Here is a 24,965-nt window from a genome sequence, read left to right as displayed (position 1 = left end):
TTTTAATATCAAATAGGTTATACTTCCTTTGCAAAACCATTGTCTGGTCCTCGGATGGTGTTCCTGGTTCTTCCCCGCTCCCCGCTGCCGAGTGTCCCCATAACAAGTTGCTTGCTCTGGGGGCACTTGTGCCTGCTCGTTTCTGACCACATTTTGTCATACCGTTTTGATTTTTGAGTTGTAAAGTCAGGGAGTTAACTCTTATTGGTATTATTGACATTTACTTATTGTGTATACTGTTTGAATATTCATTAAATTGAGCCCGGACATGGGAAGGGGGTTGCACAAAGGACCACTACATTTTGAAAATGCCCTACCTAAGACAGTTTTAACCCTTTGACATACACCTAACAAAATTATGTGGGATGGACTGTTCGGCCGTCAAAGAGTTAAAGGCATCAGCATGCAGGACTATTAGATTGTAAGCAGGGCCCTCCTAACACTCTCTTGTATTTTGTTTTGGTGTATTATAACTGTACTATCTCCCTTTAATATTGTAAAGTGCAAACTGCTGGTGCTATATAAATCCCATATAATAATGTAGGAGGTGACACAACATGGTGGAGCAATGTCGCTGTGCCCCCCATTCCGCTCTTCACACACGGACAGGAAGGACAGTGGTAATAAAAGTGGTTCTAATGTCTGCAGTCTACAACATTCAGAAATTCTAACATTCTGCCTGTAATTTACCTCCTAAATTCTCATTTTCTTCATTCCCTCCCTGGGGTCACCACAACCCAGAAAATGGTCTGTGGGACACTCCGATCTCTGAGGAAGAAAGTGCCGAATCCTCTTCCGAGCAGAAGAAATACAATTATGTAAACATTCCAAATTACCAGAGACCACAAAGACTTCGGTATTCTGCTCTGCTGAATAGATTTCAGCATTTAACCACCTATTTTTTTTTTTTATGTCTCTAAGGAACTCTATTGATAAGATCTGCATGATAATTTTCCAGGTCTGAATATCTACTGTGCCGATTAGGAGGGGCTCTCACCAACCAGGTGCCAAGTTTCTGATTCTGTACACCTGCTCAGCTCATTATAAGGGGTTCCCACCATCTCTGTATTGAGTGCTCACTGTCGCTTCTGAATTTTCAAGTGCACCAGTAATCAATTGACTTTTATAATGATACCATAGTGCAGTGGTGGCGAACCCGTGGCACGCGTGCCACAGCCGGCACGCCGAGCCTTATCTGTGGGCACGCCAGGAGAATCCAGCGGCGCGCTGTCTTCCCGGCTGTAGTGTGCGTGACAGCCGGGTCCCAAGTGCGCATGCACAAGAAGCAGTGCTCCTTGTGAATGGTAAGGCGGTACCTGGGACACATGACAGATCCCAGAAGCCGCCGGACCAATCACAAAGCGCAGCGCTTCTCGCGCATGCGCACTGGGCATCCGGCTGTCCGACAAGCGCCCACACTACAGAAGCCGGGAAGACAGCGCGCGGCTGGATCGAGGAACAGGTAAGATAAAAAAAAAAAACTCTGCAGAAGTAAGAGCGGGTACCTGTCAAATTCAGGTACCCGCTCCCCCTCCCTCCCCAAAGGTCAGCAGTCATCCCTGTGCTGTGTCCCCAGTCTCTGGTCATCCCTGTGCTGTGTCCCCAGTCTCTGGTCATCTCCTGTGCTGTGTCCGCAGTCTCTGGTCATCTCCTGTGCTGTGTCCGCAGTCTCTGGTCATCTCCTGTGCTGTGTCCGCAGTCTCTGGTCATCTCCTGTGCTGTGTCCGCAGTCTCTGGTCATCTCCTGTGCTGTGTCCGCAGTCTCTGGTCATCTCCTGTGCTGTGTCCGCAGTCTCTGGTCATCTCCTGTGCTGTGTCCGCAGTCTCTGGTCATCTCCTGTGCTGTGTCCGCAGTCTCTGGTCATCTCCTGTGCTGTGTCCGCAGTCTCTGGTCATCTCCTGTGCTGTGTCCGCAGTCTCTGGTCATCTCCTGTGCTGTGTCCGCAGTCTCTGGTCATCTCCTGTGCTGTGTCCGCAGTCTCTGGTCATTCCTGTACTGTTAATTAGTTTGCACTACTGTACGAGTTGTTTTTTCTAAACCAAAAGCTCGATATTCAGGTTTCATTGCAGTGTTGGCACTTTGAAAGAAATAAGTTGGTTTTGGGTTGCAGTTTGGGCACTCGGGCTCAAAAAGGTTCGCCATCACTGCCATAGTGCATTCCTAGCAAGTAGTAAAGTTGCTGAAAAGCAAGCTCTAAATAACCCCTGTAGCTACAGGCACTGTTGAGCAATTCATCCTAAAAAGCTTTTTACTTTTACTGTCTCTCAACTGCTTAGTTCCCCTTTCTCCACCGTTTTGGCAGTGACTCAGCAGCTCAGGTCAACCTACCAGCAGTGGCTCGGCAACAAGGAGGCAAAACAATGTAATAACAGTACACACAGTTAACTCTGAAAGGTAAGGAAACGCTACTATAACAAGGCGGAGAGATGGAGACTCCTACAAATGCCCCTACAAATGATTGGTCCACTTTAAAGTAAAAAACCTCCTGCATGCAGCTATTGGTTCCTGCTGCTGTCAGTGACAACCAGCCAGTGAGCAGAGAGTGGCGGGTGGGGCAGAGCTGCCCTCTGTGTGTGAATGGAACGAGCAGACACAAGTGCCCCCAGAGCAAGCAATTTGCTATGGGGACACTCGGCAGGGGGGAAAGAAGCAGAAGCACCTTCAGGGAACCAAAGAAGAGGAGGATTGGGCTGCTCTGTGCAATTGTTTTGCAAGGTAAGTATAACCTGTTTCTTATTTTACAGCACAGATTAATTTCCCAAAAGCCAGCCATTTATTGGCAGAGAGATGCGACGCATGTCCATCGGCACATTTAACATGCATTGCTGATACTATACGGTGGAACGGACACTATTTTCATCGACCGTATATTACAAAGTTGTGATTTGGGCAGTTTTGTTTGAAAAGCCACAGTATAATTTTGAATTCCCCCTTAAGTCTGATGTGGAGCATAGAGTTCCTTCATCATTTCATGTCAGGATGGCAATGCATGAACCTATCTATTGCTATTTCCATATCGGTAAAATCTGAACATCTTCCCTTTGTAAATATCTCTGCGTTCTGTTTTCGCAGGACCGAATCGTGGATCTGGAAAGGGTGAGTCCTATTTATAATAATAAGATTTTATTTGGCTCCGGAGTATTTGATGTGTGAAAAAATGTCTGCTGTAGAGCCAGAAAAATGTATCAAAGCAGAACGTTCGATTTGTCAGTGGGTGAAAAGAAAAACATTTCTGTAAAGACTGAAACGTTACACCGCTGTGCCGAGAGCGGGATGTGTAAGCGATACCCTGCAATTCACCAACCTAAAACATTCATCTATTGGTGCGCTCAGCGCTGGGAGGAAGCCAGAATGTTTATTCACACAAGTGCCGATTGGTGTGTTAAACACAACGCAGGCCAAATCTACATTCTGTGGTGTAACGATCACATCAGGGCCTGCCTGCTACTCACTGTATGGATTACATAACTGGACGGAGAAATATTTCTATATTATGTAATGCTGTGTAGTCCCAGCGACCAGGCCTGCCTCTCTCTGGGCTCAGACTATACAACCAATAATTGTGTTACTTGGCGAGGAGGCAGCAAGTCGCTGAGCCTCCACCGTGCGAATAGTCAGCAATAGAGTCCAATACAAAGTACATTGGAGTAAAGGAAGGCGACCTATGGGGAATCTTTTAATGCCAACAGTTTTGGCTCCTCCCCCTGAGCAGCTCTAGCCAATTGTGTGTCAGAGGGGTGAATAAAGTTTTGTTTTAATTCCTTATTTAAGGCGACAAATTATATTAAACAAAAACAACCACATTCCTTAATACACAAAAATGCCTACTTCTCCAAATATGATAGATTCCCAATGTATACAAAGTGATTGTCCATTAAGGCATCATTATTACATCATATATCCAGTGAGTTTGTTCGGGGAATGATGCAGTTGAAGACCTAAGAGAAATAAGGGATGGTAGGGAAGTTCTTTTTGAACCCACAAGGCCAGTCTTGAGTAACTGCCAGCCGAAAATTCCCATATTGTTCTTTAGCATTTGTAAATATGGGAGAAAATATTTCAGCCCTGCTTTGCAGTAATGGATGGTACTCTGTGCACTAAGGTTAGGTTCACATCTGTGCGGGTGGTGCCGCTGCGGATCCGCACCACCCAGGTCTGTACAGATCGGAGGTTGGGGAGAACCAGTGCATAGCTCTGCTACCTTCAATGCAAACCATTACTAAATGCACAGTGAGCACAAGGTCAGTTTTGCCGCATTTACTAATTTTTGGAAAAAGTAATACATAAGATGGACTAAGCCTTTATAGAGCAACTCCACTCCTGTGATGTTCTTGTTCTGTGGCTTCTTCCTCGCACCTATTTGTACACATCTGTGCACAGGCGGGGAGTTCCTGTACAGATGGGATCTAGCATCCCCCGTGAGCGTAAATTTGAAGTTTTCCTTTTGTTGTCCATTCTTAACAGTCTGCAATGGAACAGCCAGGTGTAAAGGGTCCTTTTTAAAGAGTTAGTTCACCAGAACAAAATGAAAAAGTGAACTAACATCGCACACCCTAAACCCCTGCCATCCCTGCTGTACTTACCTCCAGGGATACTGAGCCATCAGTGTCCATGAAGCCTCTCCAGGGATTTGAAATCTCCGCTATTTTTTTCTCTCCTTTGTGCAGGACTTCCAGGAATGACCACAGAAATTCGCTGTGCAGGCGCTGACCACTCAAAACTGTCTTGGAATTGCTGCACGGAGAAGAGGGGAGGGGGGATTTCCAACCTCCGGACCGCTACATGGGCTGCGTGGGCATAGGCAGCTCAGCATTTCCAACAGTAATTACAGCAGAGACTGGGGGGTGGAGAGGGTGTACAGTGTTCACCTTTTCTTTTAAAACTGGGATCCTACTATTGTGCTTTGAGAATTTGTGGTATTATTATACAGGATTTATATAGCACCAACAGTTTGCTCAGCACTTTACAATATAACGGGAGACAATACAGTTCAATACAAGAGGGTTAGGAGGGCCCTGATCCTGGGAGCTTACAATCTAAGAAGGAGTGGCTAGTGGTACAAAAGTTAGTAACTGTGGAGGATGGACTGGTAGGAGGAGTAGAAGATTCCATTGTTAGCTGAGGGCAGGATAGGCTTCCCTGAAGAGATTTTTAGAGATCGCCTAAACGTGAGCAGAGTAGACGATAGTCTGATAAATTAGGGTAGAGAGTTCCCAATGGGGGAAGCTCTGGAGAAGTCCTGGAGACGAGCATGGTATGGCACTATACACGCGTTACTGTATTGCAGTGACTTTCATTTTGAATAGCAGCCCAAACCCATCAAGGTAACACATCTGTGCTGCAGTATTCTACCATTCATTGCAGACCTGATAAGGTTCAGGTGCAGATTTTGCTGCTCTGGAGTACATTTAAATGAATAGGCTACCTTAACGCAGCATGGAGGTGTGAACCATACGACTGAACTACATCTTCAATACTCTTACTGTAAAGAAACCCTCCCTATGCTGTCCTTATGATGACCGTTCCTGTGACTAATCAGGTTCACTTCAAAATAATTTTGCTCTTTCTCAGCTATAATAAAACATTTAGAGTTTAATTTTGAACCTTTTATTTGGAAAACACTATTTTCTGCAAACTATAAAACCAGCACGGGAATAATGTGCTCAGCAACACAAGACTGGATTTAGGCCCAAGAATTAAATATCAAAAAACTGGCAAAGGGTAGAACCCTCCACTGCTCTATGTCCCATTGAGGAGATTGACCGTCACTTGCTGCCCCATAGCCAAAACAGAAAGTGTAATATAGTCTCTGCAAAGTGAGGGAATTCCTAGTTGTCACCAGAACAAGTGTTCCCAATGAAACATTTCCCCTCTCTTCCTATTCTGATGACAACCCAAAATGAAGGATTTTTTCACTTTCTGTGATAATGTTAAACAGGAAAAACGTAGGGTGTGAATCTTCCTAATGGGGGAACAGACAGTAATAAAGACTTGATGGGGGAGGGGGGGGGGGGGTCTATTTCCTCTCCACTCTATCCTACACTGACAAAAAGTAAAGTATACCCTTGGTTACACTCCAACACAAGGATCAGGCTCTTTCATTTAGTCATGTGACTGTCATTTTCAAGTCTTATTGGACATTGCTAAAAATATCTGACACTAATTTGAAAATAAATATCCTGATCCTCGTGTTTTAGCTTTGTGAATTGAGCCTATTGTCTGGTTTAGTCCTAAAGCATGTAAACCCCACGGCTCAGAATGCAGCAAGACAATCTCGTCAGCACAATTCTTCAATCCTCCTACAGCATTTAGCCCAGTATTTTCTCATGAATTGTAATTTGCACTGCAGTGAGTGGTGCCCTGATAGTTCCCATACGGCCAGTAGCACATTGTCATGTGGTTGGTGGCTCCTTGTATCTGCCCTGAAGTCTCTGCACTTAATATCTGCCCCACTGTGGCATCTCTGGATTTGTCCTGTATAATCAGTAAAGCTCAGGGGCAGCAACCTTTTCAAACACAAAACCAAAATGTACTATATTGCAGCTTGCCAATCCTTAGATGTGGTGACCACATTAGTTTTTTTATTTTTTTTTTTTAAGTTTTTCCCCTCTTTGTTTGCATCTAATGATTTAGCCAGTAACACACCTCCTGTAGTAGAGCGCCCCCACTCTGGATGAAGGGGCACCTCTGAACACCAGCACTGTCAGTCTGGGGGGATGGGAGTGTTAGCTGGAGTTTGGCTTTAATTTGTTAGATGTACTAGCAGATTTAGATACACTAACACTTTATTCCAAGAAGGAAAATCCTTACTGTAACTGCTTATAAAGGTTTTACATAAATAAGATTATCATTGTACGTACCCCTGTCAGTGGATTGTCTCATCCCTGTAACTGATAAATCTGGAAGAGAACTTGTTCTGTTGAAAAACAGACTTACGGGCTGGATCACCAGATAACAATAGAAGAAAGTGGGGGGAAAAAAGAAACTAATGTAGCCATCATATGTAAACCTTGGTAAGCTGTATTTTAAATGTTTGCTTCTGGGTTTAGTATTGGTGTAACCACTTCTCTTACCAAGGTACATTTTATAAATGTCATGGTAGACAAAATAACAGCTTTAGGCTCCATCCACACTTGTGTGACTTTGGACTCATAAAGTTGCATGACAAGTCACAGCCCATCGTTTTTAATGGCAGCTGTTTGGATCTATGCGACTTTGAAAAAGTTCCTGCACTACTTTGATGCGACTTAGTGTGAGTCACACTGGAAATGATGCAACTTTAGGGTCACACAAGTGTGAATGGAGCCTTAAAGCAGAACTAAACCCTTTGATGTAACAGTTTCAAAAACCGTTACAGTGGCTTGTGGCTTCAACCCAACTGCCAAACCATCCAATGGCCGGTGTCATAACTGATCGCATGTGCCGCATAATGGCAGTTGCAGATCAGACAGAGGCCAAGATGGCAGCTTCCTTAGCTGGCAAAGAGCTTTCTGGTAAGTTTTCACGTGTCACTTTTAAGGCCCCCCCCACCCACCAGTGGTACCTGCTGAAAATGGCTTCCTCAAAGTAAGCAGGGGGAACTTTGTGAATATCCGTTCCCAAGTCCCTGCTGTGGCTAATGTCCCCAGAAACAACATATATTACATCACGGCCGGGGTCACCGCTGTCATTCCTTGGGTAGTATAGCCAAGGATGCAGCTATTTCAGCACAATCTGTCCTGGAATAGCTGCATCGGAGGGCAGAGGAGACATTGAGGACCTAATAGACCCCCAATGTCTCCACAAAGAGTAAAGCCCCCCCCCCCCGTCACCTCCACACAAACCCCATATAAAAAGAGCAGTGTAGGGCGAACACGTGTAATGAAAACAATTGTGCCATCGTTTGTTTCATTTTTCGAAACAAAATCCAGCATGTTGGCTCAGGCACTTCTGATTTGTGACATGAAAATAGAGTGTCACGGCTGGCACACTAATAATGGGAAAAAGCAATGACCAAGAATGTCCATTCAGTGTTTGAATCGTCTATGGCTTGCTTTAGGCCATACTTCACAGTTGCCTCTAAACGGATGACCTGTAAAGGGTTTAATAGAGCCCCTATGGAGAATTTTAGGTGCACGGGCGTTCAAGATTTTATAACTTCACGTTTAGTAACTATTTACTCATCACAATCCCATCTTTTATATTTTATCAAAACAATGGGTATAATATAGTGTTTGCACTAAAATTCATTTTAGTGTATCTTTTCTGAAAATATGTGTTTGATCAACAACTACGCAAATATCATGCAACTTAAAAAAAAATTGCAACTATCATCATTTTATTCTCCAAAGTCTCTACGTTCAGAAAAATATACTTTTTGGGGGCTTATAGTAATTTCTACCAAAAAAATTCAGATTTTTTTTTTTTAACGTTCGCAAAAAATAAATCAAAATGTGCCCTGGTAGACAAGTGGTTAATTTTCATGGTTTTCAAGTATAAGTACCAGTGTGGCAGTCTTAGTTATGTTTTTAATATTTGCAATCAGTTTTACTGCTAAAGGCAAATTATTATCATATATATTATTATAATCGTTCACCAGTTTAACTTTCCAAAAGGGTGCAAAAATGGATGTACTGGCGGTGCTTTGAAGTGCATGCAGTGGGGGCTGATAAGTTTTGTGTGTACAGACCTCAGATCAGCTCCAAACGCATTCACTTTAGACCTCAGATCAGCCCCCCCCCCAATGCAATATCTTTAGACCTCAGCTCAGCCCCAAATGTAATATTTTTGGACCTCAGATCAGCATCAATGTATGAACTTTGGACCTCAGATCAGTCCCTACTGCATGAACTTTGGATCCCCCAATGCATTCACTTCAGACCTCCGATCAGGCCCCAGTGCATTTACTTTGGACCTCAGATCAGCCCCCAATGCAATATCTTTAGACCTCAGATCAGCCCAAAATGTAACATTTTTGGATCTCATATCAGCCCCCACTGCATTCACTTTGGACCTCAGATCAGTCCCCGCTGCATGAACATTGGACCTCAGATCAGCCCCCGCTGCATGAACTTTGGACCTCACATCAGCCCCCACTGCATGCACTTCAGGCCTCAGATTAGCCCCCCCAATGCATTCACTTTAGACCTCAGATCAGCCCCCCCAATGCAATATCTTTAGACCTCAGCTCAGCCCCAAATGTAATATTTTTGGATCTCAGATCAGCACCAATGTATGAACTTTGGACCTCAGATCAGCCCCGACTGCATGCACTTTGGACCTCAGATCAGCCCCTACTGCATGAACTTCGGACCTTAGATCAGTCCCCACTGCACGCACTTTGGACCTCAGATCAGCCTCCACTGCATGCACTTTGGACCTCAGATCAGCCCCTACTGCATGAACGTTGGACCCCCCCAATGCATTCACTTCAGACCTCAGATCAGGCCCCAGTGCATTCACTTTGGACCTCAGATCAGCCCCCAATGCAATATCTTTAGACCTCAGATCAGCCCAAAATGTAACATTTGTGGACCTCATATCAGCCCCCACTGCATGCACTTTGGACCTCAGATCAGCCCCCCAATGCATTCACTTTGGATCTCAGATCAATGCATGCACGTTAGTCATCAGGTCAGCCCCAACGTGTGGACTTTGAACCTCAGCTCAGCCCCCATGCATGCACCTTCCAGGTACTGGTATAGACATGGAGGCGGGCTTCTTCAGCACAGCAGGCCAATGTCCTCAGTCCCTGGCTGGCCTTTAGTGACATCAGAGAGGTGGGAGGGCCAGGCTGTGTAACGGACCGCCTAGTGGGCTGTCAATTACAGCTAACGGCAGAGGGTGCCAGCACAAAGAGCCTCGCGTGCTTGGGGTTGCCAGCACCTGAATAAAGCAATAACCATCCTTTTATTTCCCCTAAATAAAACATTCTTTATTTCGCCAATTTGTTGCGGGTTTATTGGCAGACAGAAAGCAGCTGACAGATTAAGTGTTAAATTGTTTTGGCACTGTGTATCTCTGGTAACAAACGGCTTGACAAAAATCTGATCTACAGGAAGGACACGAGCGGTGGGGAATTATTAAAGTCTCTGTGCGCTGCAGTGACAGCTCTCTGATTGGGTGCTTTATCTCCCATCTCGGCTCAGTTTCCTAAGAGGATTGTACTTTTTGTGGATGGTGAGGCTGTCTGGAGCCGGCCTGCGCTGTCATATTATTTCACTGATGGGAGGCCGCAGTCTGGTGAGGTGGGAGGCGCAGGCCGCCTTCTCATGCAGCTAGATCAGGGGCCACAGGCTGCGCAGTGACTGACCTCTGGAGGAGGCCCTGCCAAAAGCAATGAATTGATAAAACACTGAATGCCAGTTTAGTCTAGATTGGACAAGTCAATCTTGTCTTTATCTGCACTATTACACAACCCTCTGTAAAATGAAAAGTCCCTGCGGGGTCAGGGTGTGTGCAGAAATCACACCCCCAAAACTCATCACTGTCTTATGTAAATTCCTGAAATACAAGGGTGGAACAGGTCAGTCCTAATCTATGGAGGTTAGTGGAAAGGAATTGTTTACCTCTGACTGGCGTACTAAGATCGCATGCACCAAAACCGTCCACCAAAGGCATAAACAGGACATTATTCCTTGAAGTAAACCTGTCTTAGGAGTGTGATAGAAGGCAGCACATGGGGCCCCTATGTATAGCACATACACTGTTCTGCTGAACACAGCGGAATGACATGAGCAGGAGCTGCTGCTGCTGCTCCTCAGGTGCTTTCCACTGATCTCTGCAGAACAGCCCAGCTCAGGTGTACAGGACAGAGACCCACTGCAGCTTCCATCAGCATCCAGCAGGGGGACCCAAGAAGCCCTTATTACACGTTGGAGCCAATAAATATCTCTGCTAACCATTTTGGGCTCCAGCTGTCCAATACATGAGTGCTGATAATGTAGGTTTTGCAGATATTTATACAGCGCCGACAAGTTACACAGTGCTTTACATAGTGCACATACATGTCAGTCCCTTCCAGAGGAAGCTTACGATCTAAGGTTCTTATTTCACATTCTAGGGCCAGTTATCCTTGGCGTGTGGGAGGAAACCAGAATACCCAACAGAAACCCACACAAGCATAGGGAGAATATGCAAACTCCATGCAGATAGTCCTGAAAACCCACACAAGCATAGCGAGAATATGCAAACTCCAAGCAGATAGTCCCGGAAACCCACAGAAGCACAGGGAGAATATGCACATTCCATGGAGATAGTGTCCTGGTTGGCATTCAAACTGGGGACCCCAGTGCTGCAAGGCAGAAGTGCTGACCACTAAGACATTTCCACAGTGGGTTGAATGGCAATCAACGCACATAAACTGCGGCATGCGGCACTTTCGGGAAATATACTACAACAAAGTGTGTAGGTTTATCCCAGTGAAAACAGCGACCGCGAACTCCCCACACCTTGGGTTTTTACATATGGTGAAGGACATAAAAGCACCTTGTATAATGTGTCCTTCGTTTTAGTAGGTTCTTCTCCTCAGCCGGCGTTGCATTATCCGGAGACATTAGTGTAGAGCCATAGAAGCTGTACCTGAATTGCAGCATATTGGGATAAATTGGATTTCGGGTGAAATGCGGCACTGTAAACCTGCCGTAATTGGCATTATAGAGCAATGCCAGAGCAGATGGTCTTCATCATAGTCTCTGCAATACATCAACACTGCCTGGTGTTTCCTGTCACTCATTGCGGGTCCCAGGAATAGAAACCCTCCCATCTCACCTTGGAGCAGAACAGTAATGTTCCATATCCTGCTATCAGCCTTAAAGTAGAATTCCAGGCAAAAGCTAACTGACCTTAACCCCTTCACGCCAGGGCTTCCCGGGCCTTTAAGGGGTTTCTAACGCCGGGAGGTGGGGTTGGGGTTTAGGGTCACGTGACCGTCATGATTGGCTGTCACATCAGTCACATGATTCGGAAAGGTCCCGATCGCAGGGAGAGATCGGGACCTTTCCATGGGACACTGACAGGTGCTGGGAGCGCACAGGGCGCTCGCTCTCAGCGCATGTTTGTTTACAAATGGTACGCAAATATGTGGCCGTTCAGTGTCAAAGCCCAGCTGTTGGGAAGCCACAAATTTGTGGTCTGTCAGTGTCAGTTGCCCCCCATGCTGACTAACCTGTGTAACAAAGATAGATCGATCGATATATCTATTTTCAGGCTGCTCTGGTCACATGATCCAGCTCCCCTGTGTCAGCTAGTGGTGGCTGTAGGGGAGAGGAGGGAGTGCCAACAATGGATGGGCCATAGCAACCCTATGAGTGAAGTCACCACTCCCTGGTATAACTTGTTAAGCGCTCTCTCCTACCCCTGCATTCGGCGCTGGCAGACAAGAGATCACATGACCAGAATATCCTGAAAATAGGTGGGTATATACGTGTTTCTTACACAGGTTAGTTAATAGAGGTGTTAAGAGGGGGGAAGGGACAGTTTTAGGGATTAGTTAGATTTATCCTGGAGTTCTACTTTAAAGTGGTTGTAAACCTCAGACATGAAATATGAACAAAGCATATCCCCATATAGTGTGTACGTGTCTCAATCCAGAGCACTGCTGCTTCGTTCCTCTATCAGCATGAGTCATTTCTGACAAGTTTTCCTGACACCAAAAGAAAAATGGTGATGGGGAGGGAGCTCCAGCACACAGCCTGTGATTGACAGCATCAGCTCTGTTCCTGTGAGCTGTGTAGAGGGGGTGTGTCTCTTCTCTCCAATCAGTTCTCAGAGCTCTCCTTACTGAGCTCTGAAGTTTGTAATATCTGCTCTCTTCCCCATTTTTTCTGAACACTTCCACAAGCTTTATAAAGTCAACACTTTGAATGTATATAGAGAAGACTACAGATAAACGGATACAACTTATGTGGGAGTATTTGTTTCATCTCTGTGCGTCACCTGAGGCCATTTACCTCACTGGGTATATGTGAGGGTCTACAACCACTTTATCTCCATTTACAGGCAGTCTTAGTGTAACCTAATGTGCTGTGTGATCGGGAAAGACCTGGGGGCTTTTGAAGGCTTCAGTGCAGAGAAATGTGTGCAGCAACCTTTCCATACAAAACATTGCTTTAAAAGTTTTTACAGAGATGGATGGAAGCTTTAGGAATGTAGAACTCCACTTTGGTGAGGTTAGTTACAGATAGTAATGGGGGTGCTGTCTCTTTAAACAAACTACTAGCAGACTTCAGTGCTGACAAGCAGCTTGTTTCATCCCTCCCCATCATGTATATATGTGCAGTACAGGGGTGGGCCTCATGCTGTGCTGCCACACATATGCGTATGTGTTTTGTACTGGGAGCATACTCATCTGCACGCTCCTGGTGCTGGGACCGCACTGTCACCGACCACTTCTAGTCACACAACAATGCTTGGGAGACGATAAGACGGATTCCTGATGACATCATTACAGTGACAGTCAATCACAGTGATCACATGATCAGGAAACACCTGGTGTTAAGATCGTCTCAAAGGTCCAGCTCTAAGGGGTTATAATGACATAGTATCGGTGGTTGTGGTTGGCTTTTAGACAATTTTTTCTCGTCCTTGGGCCTGAAAGTCCACATACGGCCCTTGTTCTGGGAAAATGAGAAAACCGCAAAGTGATTTTATATGAACATTGCGCACTTCTACAAAGACAAGGTTAAATGTTCCTAAACAGACTGCCATGGGCCATATCTCATGCACAGAGCAGACACCCACATCTCAGGTAAGTAACAAAGGGGGACAGTTTTTTCTATCCATTTTGTACTGACTCGCCTCTTTGTGATTTCAGAGTACACGGATGGCTCTAGATCACCTGGAGTCTGTTCCAGAGAAGCTCAATCTGCTGGATGACATGAAGGATCTAAACGTGAGTGCATGCAATTCACTCAAAACACATCTGCTGACCTGTTAGATTGTGACAACTGATGTTATTGTGAGCAGAGGCTCATGGTGGTCTGCTGACAGGTAAATGTTCGATGTCCATTCTTGGTGTACGCACACCACAGAGACCCTTTTCCCTTCCCTCAGAACTTTGCCTAAAGAGCGCTCCTGATAACATGCAGAATTTCTGTAGAACATTTTTTACAGGTAATAATGCAGGGTACTGGTACAGTGTGGAAAGGAAAGCTCAAACCACATCTACCACCCTTGCTGTATGTCTCCTGCCAGCTACAGACTGGAAATTGTGTCCAGCTCTATGGTCAGACCTCTGCCACGACTAGCACAGTGATCACAGCCCTGTAATGACCACAAGCTGGCCACACAAAGACCAGTCATCTGCCATGACTAGTACAGGAATGCAGAGTGACAGTGGCTGTCACAGTCAGGTAGAGTAGAGAGGCTCCCACTGATCAGCTGCATAAGTACACATGCAGGTCACCCTGGAGGATGACACAGGTTCATCTGAGGTGCGGGGTCTAAGTACCAACTGGTATCTTCCAGAGCTCCTGATGGTGATGATGGGTTTTGCTGCGTGTTAGTACTAGGTCACGGTCCTCTGGATCGCCCCACCAAGGGCTAAGCAAACCGTGGTCCAGTAGCAGATATAGTAGGTTGGAATCAAGTGGAAGCATAGTCGAGGAACAAGCTAAAGGTCAGAAGTGGTAGTGGAGATGAGGACAGCTGCAGGTATGCAATGGAGCAAGATATCAGCTGGAGAGAACACCATAATCTGGCAAACTGGAAGTGTAGAGACATGGATTAAATCGGAAGTTCATAGGTGGAGCAAGGAGTTCAAGGTTCACCAGAAACAAGGTACAAGACCAGATTATCCAAGGGTTCACACATGATGCAGTCCAACATCTCAGGTGGTTCAGCAAGGAGAGTCACTTCTGTATGCAGCAGAGGTTTTGGGTCCAGATCCCAGACCTGACAATGGCCCTATAATGGCCATGCAATGACAAGCCCATGCACAGTGACTGTGGCTCTAAAATGCTCCTTACCTGACCACCCAATGAGTACAGTGACAGCCCTCTGCTATGACCAGTACTTGATCAGTGACAGCTCTGTCATGACTAGTACAGGAGTGCACAGTGACAACTACCATATAATGATCACAACCTGGCCACACATGAGCACAATGACTAGTACAGACGCACAGTACTGGGGCCCTAAGATGATCACTACCTGACATTGCAGAGACAAACTGTTTTTAGTTTTATATGAAGCAGGAAAGGATTGGACCTTCTGTCAGGTGTTTATTGCTGTCTGTGTACAACTGTCCAAGACTGAAGGTGAGGCTGGAGCTTGGCTTTAAATAATTGCAGGCTGTGGGAGAAGTATTGTTAGCTAGAGGCACACTGCACAGCGATGGAATATTACAGATTTCTACTATTATCTCTACTGCTGGCAGATATGCATGCTGCAGTGCTCTGCAGACAGAGGCATAAGTACAGGGGTTGCAAGGGTCGCAATTGGGAACTAGTCCCATGCTCTAGGAGGACCATACAGCTCCAGGAACCGATCCCTCCATGCAGCCACTGAATACCCACTTCTCCTCAGACATTCAGCGGTAGCAAGAGGGAAATGGAGGGCATCGGTTTCTCTACATGTCTCCTCCCTATCCCTGTCCTTCTGCCCCAGGCCCCTAATATTTTACTAAAAAATAAATGCATAAAATGGTAAAAAATAAAAAAAATCTATCCTCCCCTATAGATTGTAAGCTCTAATGAGCAGGGCCCTGTGATTGTAACTGTACTGTCTGCCCTCATGTTGAGAAGTGTTGCACAAATTTTTGGTGCTATATAAATGCTGCTTAATAATAATAAAAAGCTGACGCCAGTGGCGGAACTACCAGAGTCACAAAGGTTGCACTTGCGAATGGGCCCTGGCGTTTCACCACGGTGGGGAAACCCTAAGACAGCAAAAAGGGGGCCTATTGTAGGACCATAATAAAGTGTCCCATGATGGGAGTAAAGGGCCTTGGGGTCAGTGGGTGGGGCCTTTCAATGGTTTCTTTCACCGGGCCCCTGAAGGTTCTAGTTACACCTCTGGCGGGAAGTAAAAAAGTAAAGCTGGCCATGCAAATCTGTTTTTTGGGAGACACCTGATCACTACACGTCCTGCAGAGAAATGCATTTATAATAGTAGATGTGACGTTGAGAGTCCGTGACGCAGACAAGCGCTATGTTTGCTGCCTTCTTTCCAACACCGTACAGGACAATAACCTGCATGTGCACAGAGTGCGTTCCCAGGACAGGCCGCCTCCCTTCCAGCAGTCAGAAGGGGGACACAGGAATGTGGTGGGGGTCTTACCTCTAATCTCTGCGCCCCGAGAGCTGAGAAACCACAAGCAATTCTCACAATGTTCATTTGTAATGAATAGGGCCCCTAGGACATTTGTATTCCGGTGTGAGGGAACAAAGGGGGGAAATAGAGTATGGGACGACCTTGAGAAAATGATCTGAATGGGGCTGCCATGAATGCGAGCCATTCTTTAGCTTGCAGTGTCAGTGCTCTGCTATAGTAGCACTCAGACCTACAGATACAATCGGGTCCTGTGGAGGCTGATGGGAACGCACAGCTGTGAGAAAGCTATTGTTCTATTCACTGGGATTAGACCTGCCGCATTATAGGACTTTGCTTATTATCATTGTACAGAGAACAAGAATCTCCATAATATACAGGAGGAAAACAACAGCCTGGTCACTGCTGAATAGCCCCGAGCCCATGGCTGTGGGAGAGGCCAAAGACCCAGTACACAAGCTAACACATACAGAGATCTATGTGGGCAGGACGGGGGATCATACCCATGGAGCACAGGAGTCATACTTTTATTATACCAGGCTCAGCATACACAATGTCTACCATAGCCTACTTTGCCTTTCATGGCTCCCAGGCCAGGGTCAAGTCTCTCATGTGGTAAAAATCTATTAGATCATTTTATTTTACAAAAAAAAGTGAAAGTACAGAAATGGCCCATAGCTTACAAGGGAATTCAATTACCACATAGAAAATTCAGGTAAATATGACTTTTGGCCTTTCATACACCCCAAACCTCCATGGCTGTGGGATTGATTTTAGCAAGTTGCTGGCAGCGGGCCTCTCGGAGGCCTAAAAACACCATGTTTTTACATTGTACAAGCCAAACAGCCTGAGCCAGTAAAGTGCAGAAAAGAGAATAGATGCTGGGAACTCCTGAGGGGTGCTGGCAGTGCAAAAGATAATCTACAGACCAATAAGAATGTTTCATCCAAACTCGCCATAACCTAAACCCAATGTAACTTCTTAAAATAACACATACCATGAAATCCAGTTCTGTTTACTGTCCTCCTGTGCCTTGGCCATACATACACTATATTGCCAAAAGTACCCCCCTCCAAATCATTGGATTCAGGTGTTCCAATCCCCTCCATGGACACAGGTGTATAAAATCATCACCTAGGCATGCAGACTGCTTCTACAAACATTGGTGAAAGAATGGGTCGCTCTCAGGAGCTCAGTGACTCCAAGCGTGGTCCCATGATAGGTTGCCACCTGTGCAATAAGTGCATCTGTGACATTTCCTGGCTACTAAATATTCCACGGCCAACTGTTAGTGGGATTATAACAAAGTGGAAGCAACTGGGAACAACAGCAACTCAGCCACCAAGTGGTAGGCCACATAAAATGACAGAGCGGGATCAGCACATGCTGAAGCGCACAGTGCGAAGAAGTCGGCAACTGTCTGCAGAATCAATAGCTAAAGACCTCCAAACTTGGTGTAGCCTTCAGATGAGCACAACAACAGTGCGTAGAGAGCTTCATGCAATGGGTTTCCATGGCCGAGCAACTTCATCAAAGCCTTACATCACCAAGTGCAATGCAAAGCGTCGGATGCCGTGGTGTAAAGCAAGCCGCCACTGGATTCTAGAGCAGTGGAGAGGTGTACTCTGGAGTGACCAATCACACTCCTCTGTCTGACAATCTGATGGACGTTTCTGGGTTTGGAGAATTGTACTTGCCTAACTGCTTTGTGCCAAGTATAAAGTTTAATGGAGGGGGGATTATGGCGGGGGGTTGTTTTTCAGAGGTTGTGCTTGGACCCCTAGTTCCAATGAAGGGAACTCTTAAGGTGTTCGCATACCAAGACATTTTGGACAATTTCATGCTCCCAACTTTGCGGGAAGAGTTTGGGAATGTCCCCTTCCCAAGACATGGATGAGCGAGTTTGGGGTGGAGGAACTTGACTGGCCTGCAGAGAACCTGACCTCAACCCCATAGAACACCTCTGGGATGAATTAGAGCAGAGACTGTGAGCCAGGACTTCTCGTCAGACATCAGTGCCTGACCTGACAAATGTGCTTCTGGAAGAATGGTCCAACCTTCCCATAGACACCCTCCTAAACCTTGTGGACAGCATTCCCAGAAGAGTTGAACCGGTTATAGCTGCAAAGGGTGGGGCCAACTCAAATATTGAGCCCTACAGACTAAGACTGGGATGCCATTAAAGTTCATGTGTGTGTAAAGGCAGACGGCCTAATACTTTTGGCAATATAGTGTATGTGAGGGAATGACTTTAGGGGGCACTCTTTCTCAGCATGTCACCAGATCATTCCTGGGGTATCTATGCCGTGTCTGTGACTCACTACTGACAGCTAAGACACCAAATATTCTGAGTGTTTAATTTAGAAAATCAGCTAACTTACATACTAAAGGCAAAATGAATCGTTCTTCTAAGTGAAGAACGGCAAACAAATATGTAAACACTTTCTCTGATAATGCACTAATACAGCTTTTCATAAATGTTCAACCTACAAGTCATACAATTGTTTCAGAGGAGAGAGCTTAGTACAGTGAGAGATCCACCAATGTTTGCTCAGTGCCTGGATATAGTGTACAGTGTAGGAGACGATTAGTATTCTGGTGTTGTGCTGTGGTCATTGCAGGTCTCGTAGACAATGAGGGACATGGAGAGAGCAGGACCCTCAGATGCCATGGGGTGATCAGGGCATTGTGGAAGCTCTGCAGGAAACCATATGAATCACGTCTGTATTTCCATCGTTTGGCAGAGTTCATAGCTCAGAGTTGAAGAGGTTCCCCATGCATGGGTTAAATGCCTTCAGCTTACAGAGGGCGCTGCTCGTGATTTATAGTCCTCTTATTAGCTTCCCCCAGGCCAGCCATGTACTGAGGTCTGTAATCAGCTGCTGAGATGGGCTGCCTGGTATTGGCATCCTTACAAAACTAAAGAAGTATCTATGGAAGCACAAAGCTGATTTCAGATAAGAGCTCAGATTTCACAGAGCCCTCAGCTCTCTCATTAAAAGGAAAGACAAGGTTCACATCCATGCGGGTATAGGAATGCATGTAAATCGCATGCATTCCCACAGCCACACACAAGACACGGTGCTTTAAAGAAAATGCATGGGGGTGTCATTAACTCTTCATTTGAGCTAGAGACTGTGCTGGACCATTAGAATGGTTCTTGATATATATTAGGTGGCAGAGATTTTCTGTCTCTGCATCTCACAAGCAGCCATCAGCTTTCATATAAAACTTAGGTACAACTGCCAAACCTATCAGTCTCCATTAGATTGTACCAACAGCCCTGAAGGGGGGGGGATTTCACTGAAGCCCATTGGCTCTATCTGTACATGTTGTACCTCCGATAAACAATAATATTCTTCATCAAGCACCATACAATTACCATATGACCACGATTTAAAAAGGTGCAGGAACCTTTTGACCTCATGCAAAATGGGTATTAAAAAAAAAAAAAAAAAAAGCAGGGTTTTTAAGGGAATTGGACCTTTTGACCCTAACCTCTAAACACCTATGTTAGCCTATATGGCCATGCACACATAGGCATTTACAGGCGTATTAGAAGAGCAGTGGTTAGAGGCTGCCCCCCACACCAAAAAAAAACAAGCTTTCAGGAGAGGAGCATTTGAGCATAAAAAAAAATGTCCAATGCATCAAAGTACTAGACATGTTTAGTGCTCGAGCTTTCTTTCATTTCAGTGGCCAGAATAAATGAATATGAATAACCCATACATACGCCCATATGCTTGACGCACCTAAGCACATTTGCAAAACACAGCTGTAGGTGTGTTTTTTAAGCTGCTTTTCTCCTGGCAGGAGAAAAGACATTCTGAAGAGCTTGGCACATGCCCAGTGTGCATGAGGCCTTTCCCTTCAGAAGACACAGGCACAGCAGCCCATTGAAATGAATGAGCTGTCATACCCGTGCAATCATGGCCTGTGTTAGTCGTGCCTTAGGATTGACCTTTTACCCCTGTAGGACACAGACATTGGTGTCCTGATAAATCTGTGTGCATACGGTACTAAAAGTGCCCCAAAGACTGGATAAAAAAATGACCACTCCCCTTCCTTCAGGCTGGTGAGATGGTCAGATCATCCTACTCCGCTCTCTGAAGCAAAACATGCTGTAGGCTGGGTGCCTGTGGGACACCCAACATATGGAGCAGGTATGGGTGGGTGTGCTATTAACCACTGCACTCTCTGATGAAATTCTGGGGAGCAGCATGCTAAGCTTTGAGCACCAGGGACCTATCCATGTGGCTAGTCTCCAACCCTTTGGTTCTTATTGTGCAGCCCTCAGAGCCCAGCAGTCATTAGTGGCAATGGGAATATTGAAGGCAAGTGACTGTAATGGCAGTGATCCCTAGTAGTCTCATGACACATGGGCCAGGTCTCTGACTTTCTCCAGTTGACAACTCCATCTGTAGCATATCTGCAGCCTCTGACCATCCCTGTACAAGCTGAATATCAGACCACAGCCCCTTGGTGATGTCAAAGGCTGCAGGGAGGCCCTCTATGCCACAGACAGGTCTGCCACTGAACCTGCACTACTCTTCCCAAAAGACTCCATCCTATGTGACACTATTGGGTGCCAGTCTGGTTCCATCTCTCTATATAGAACCTTGGTTGGTGATGAGGTTGTAGGTTTGTGGGCCAGGTATTGGTCTGTAGACCTAAGACTACACAGGCCTCTCCTTCATCCTGGTCTTTGGGCAGGGAAGGTTCAACTGTCTGGAAGACTGGGGGCCATAACTCTAGGATCATCATCCCAGCATATCCTTCTAGGACAGGTATTTTGCTCTGAGACAGGTTCCCTTTGCATTGAGTTTAGATACCTCCTTAGAGGAGTTTTCTGTCCACACAGAATAGGCAGATTACATATTTGTGTCAGACTGGTCAGGAGACAGCGATGCTGGATGGTTTTAGTATGGGTTTTTTTTTAGACTGGAGAGCGATGGGCCCAATATGTTTTATTCCTGCTTCTATATAGCTGAAATATCACTCTATAAGGATTTGTTTTATCGGCACAATAGGGAGATGTTTGTCCCATATGTTGGTATGTGTGTGGAGGGGTGAAAATGGGAAACAGGTGTGGCGTCATGGTTACCGTATGTGTATCGCCAGAAACGAAGGCGCTTTCTACAGATTTAACTGTGACTACAAGCAGATCGTGGCTTGGCGTGCAGTCACTGTGCGAGAGCCGGAGGTCAATATATAGACATTCATCATCGCAGTTTCATAGCCTGGGAATATTCGCCCAGTAAATTCTGCTCTTTGGTGGGGTAATCTGAGCATTTAATAAAATAAAAAAAATGTTAGTATTGTACACTTAATCAGTCTCTTGCATTATCTGTGCAGTAAAGCTGAGACTATGGGTGGGAGGAGCAGCAAAAAGCGTCAATCAGTTGTTCTGCTGTGCAAGGTTCAGGGTGCTGGAGGAGGAAATCGGTGCGACAGAGGGAGTTTATCGCTTCTCCTCCATTGTCCAGTCATAGGCTGGGGAAAGGACAAGACCTGTAAGTGTTTGTGAACTGCAGCTGAGAAAAATCGGGTCTCCTGCTCTGCCAGATAGGGCTGTGATAAAGTAGAACTAGCATCCTTCTTGGAGGATTTCTCTTCTATTCCAGTTCTGGGTCCAACCTGAAAATGTGTGATTTTATTTCCCTCTTGGTGGTGATGGTAAACAGGTCAAATAGAGAGGCAAACCTGACTGGTTCTAATCCATCTAAAAAAAAAACTAAAAATATTTTGCCTATAGTTCTACTTTCATCTCAGGACTGGATAGATAGGAATACACCGTCTCTAGCAGGTAAAACCGCTTCAAAGTAAGTAGAGTGCTTCATTTGTGTATTTAGCCATTTGCCTGGGTTCAGCAAGTTCTTTAAATGCCATCTATGCTTTAATGAAGCCGATTTGCCTAAATAAAGCAGAGGTCACGGACCTGTCTGTATATAATGGGTGATACAGAATGACATCGGACTACTTTTTCCCTGCAGCTGTATTGACCTGATAATCTGTGTTCTGTGTAGGACTCTCACCTCCAGCGTGAAGTAATGGAGGAAAGGTACGCGCAGTATCGGGAGATCATCGGCTCCTTGCAGCAACAGCTGGAAGACTCAAAGCGGCGAATCCAGGAATACAGGGTATGCCATTCATCATTGTCACCTTAGAGAGGTCTCCGCTGACCTATCCACATTGTAAGGGCTTTTCACCGACCTATCCACATCTAGGGGCTGGGCCAAATTATGAAAACTTTTTTTCATGTGATCAATTCATTACACCTGCCATAGCAAACATGAAAGTGTAGGTCCAGCTAAAACTGAAGACACTGTAGAGCAGGGGGTTGGCAACCACAGAGAGTTGGAAATTCGCTTTAAAGAGATGGAAGAAACCATGGTCAGTGATGATAGGGGGATAAGATAAATCATGGATGTGTGTGCTTGACCACCCCAAACCCCCCCCCCCCCCCAAGTAATGCTTTCTTTACATTGGTGGTCAGTGCAGTGCCACAGGAATATCCTCCTGGTGAGCTCCCCCATTAGAATTCTCCCCACTATGGTGCTGCTCATAATTATTGCATTAATAAGTCTCTCCAGTGCCGCCAATATGTTCCCTGTAAGAAGTGCTTACATTACTAAGACACCCCCTGCTGGGGGACTACAAAATGGGCTGTCAGGTCTGTGGTGACCGTGCTATACAGACGGTTATCTCAACCATCATAGTGTTATAGCGAGTTTCCTCCTCTGTACAAAAGGAGGTGGTGGCAGTGTGAAGGGTTAATTGCGCAATTAACCTGACCCAGTAACAATCGCATTCAGGCTGCCGGTACATTGATTGGTGATCCATTAGATGGAAAATCGTTGTGCAGGGTGCAGCATTGTTACACACGTGACATTGCGGTTTTAGATTGCTAGTTCCTTGGTCATGAGTTTGGAGAGAAGGTCAGGGGTCTGACACCACGATCGTCACAGCAGTGGCTAAACAAAGCTACCTGGTCTATCTCTATAATAAAACATACAAGCACCTGGGATGGATGTGAGAGGAGTATAGCAGAGACCAGCATGGCTGAACAGGTTAGCTTTTCATGGCTCTGCAATGCCCCTCTAATCTGAGGTGCAACGAGGAGGTATGGAAGCTGGTGGACAGTGGGGGTCACTCATGATTAACTTGATATGTACAGAGCCTTTAAAAAGTATTCATACCCTTTGAAAGTTTCCACATTTTGTCACGTTACAACCAAAAACGTAAAAATTAATTTTATTGGGATTTGATCTGATAGACCAACACAAAGTGGCGCATAATTGTGAAGTGGAAGGAAAATGATAAATGGTTTTCAAAATTTTTTACAAATAAATATCTGAAAAGTATAGCGTGCATTTGTATTCAACCCCCTTTTACTCTGATACCCCTAACTAAAATATAGTGGAACCAACTGCCTTCAGAAGTTGTCTAATTAGTAAATAGAGTCCGAATGAGGAAAGAAAAAACAGAGGGCGCACAGGCCTAGTGCATTACCATAAAAAATGTTTAATAAAAAATAAAGTATGTGTTGTACTCACAAACGACAATATAGTCAAGGCACATCATAAAGCCTGGCTCTGAGGAAGAGGCAAGTCCTCGAAACGCGTCAGTCTTTTGGATGTCTATACTCCCTATTGCGGACTGTTACTCAGCGCGGTGTTGACCCAGGTGTGCTTTATGATGTGCCTTGACTATATTGTTGTTTGTGAGTACAACACATACTTTATTTTTTATTAAACATTTTTTATGGTAATGCACTAGGCCTGTGTGCCCTCTGTTTTTTCTTTCCTCATTCAGTATATTTGGATTTCCTCGGTCCATTTGAGGGCAGCAAGGTGTGCATGTTCCAGGACATTCCTTATGTGGTTGTAGCCTGCATCGAGTCCATCCCCAAGCGCAGGAGCATTTGTGTTTGCTAGTAAATAGAGTCCCCCTGTGTGTCATGTAATCTCATCATAAATACAGCTGTTCTGTGAAGTCCTCAGAGGTTTGTTAGAGAACATTAGTGAACAAACAGCATCATGAAGGCCAAGGAACACAGCAGACAGGTCGGGGATAAAGTTGTGGATAGATTTAAAACAGGGTTGGGTTATTAAAAAATTATCGCAAGCTTTGAACATCTCACGGAGCACTGTTCAATCCATCATCTGAAAATGGAAAGAGTATAGCACAACTGCAAACCTACCAAGACATGGCCGTCCACCTAAAACTGACAGGCCGGGCAAGGAGAGCATTCATCAGAGAAGCAGCCAAGAGTAACTCTGGAGGAGCTGCAGAGATCCGCAGCTCAGGTGGGAGAATCTGTCCACAGGACAACTATTAGTCGTTCACTCCACAAATCTGGCCTTTATGGAAGAGTGGCAAGAATAAAGCCATTGTTGAAAGAAAGCCATAAGAAGTCCCGTTTGCAGTTTACAAGAAGCCATGTGGGGGACACAGCAAACATGTGGAGGAAGGTGCTCTGGTCAGATGAGACCAAAATTGAACTTTTTGGCCTAAAAGCAAAACGCTATGTGTGGCAGAAAACTAATACTATCCCCACCGTGAAACATGGTGGTGGCAGCATCATGTTGTAGGGATGCTTTTCTTCAGCAGAAATAGGGAAGCTGGTCAGAGTTGATAGGAAGATGGATGGAGCCAAATTCAGGGCAATCTTAGAAGAAAACCTGTTAAGAGTCTGCAAAAGACTTGAGACCGT

At 45.4% G+C, this 24,965-nt stretch overlaps 1 protein-coding gene across 2 annotated transcripts in view; it reads left to right on the top strand.

Annotated features, from left to right (window-relative positions):
* CEP128 (centrosomal protein 128) overlaps positions 1-24,965 on the top strand; it is a 236,501-nt gene that overhangs the window by 198,513 nt on the left and 13,023 nt on the right. For both annotated transcript variants that reach the window (XM_089661384.1, XM_089661383.1), the window contains exons 21-23: positions 3,074-3,097; positions 13,794-13,871; positions 22,276-22,389. In XM_089661384.1, the coding sequence (XP_089517510.1) occupies positions 3,074-3,097; positions 13,794-13,871; positions 22,276-22,389 (216 nt within the window). The remainder of the gene's footprint in view (positions 1-3,073; positions 3,098-13,793; positions 13,872-22,275; positions 22,390-24,965) is intronic.

This window comes from Staurois parvus, unplaced genomic scaffold (assembly GCF_062004578.1).
Source record: "Staurois parvus isolate SC_StPar_1 unplaced genomic scaffold, SC_StPar_1.0 ptg001330l, whole genome shotgun sequence".
NCBI classification, from domain to species: Eukaryota; Metazoa; Chordata; class Amphibia; order Anura; family Ranidae; genus Staurois; species Staurois parvus.
The sequence above is the reverse complement of the archived record's forward strand: the minus strand, read 5'-3'. Positions and strand labels throughout refer to the sequence as shown.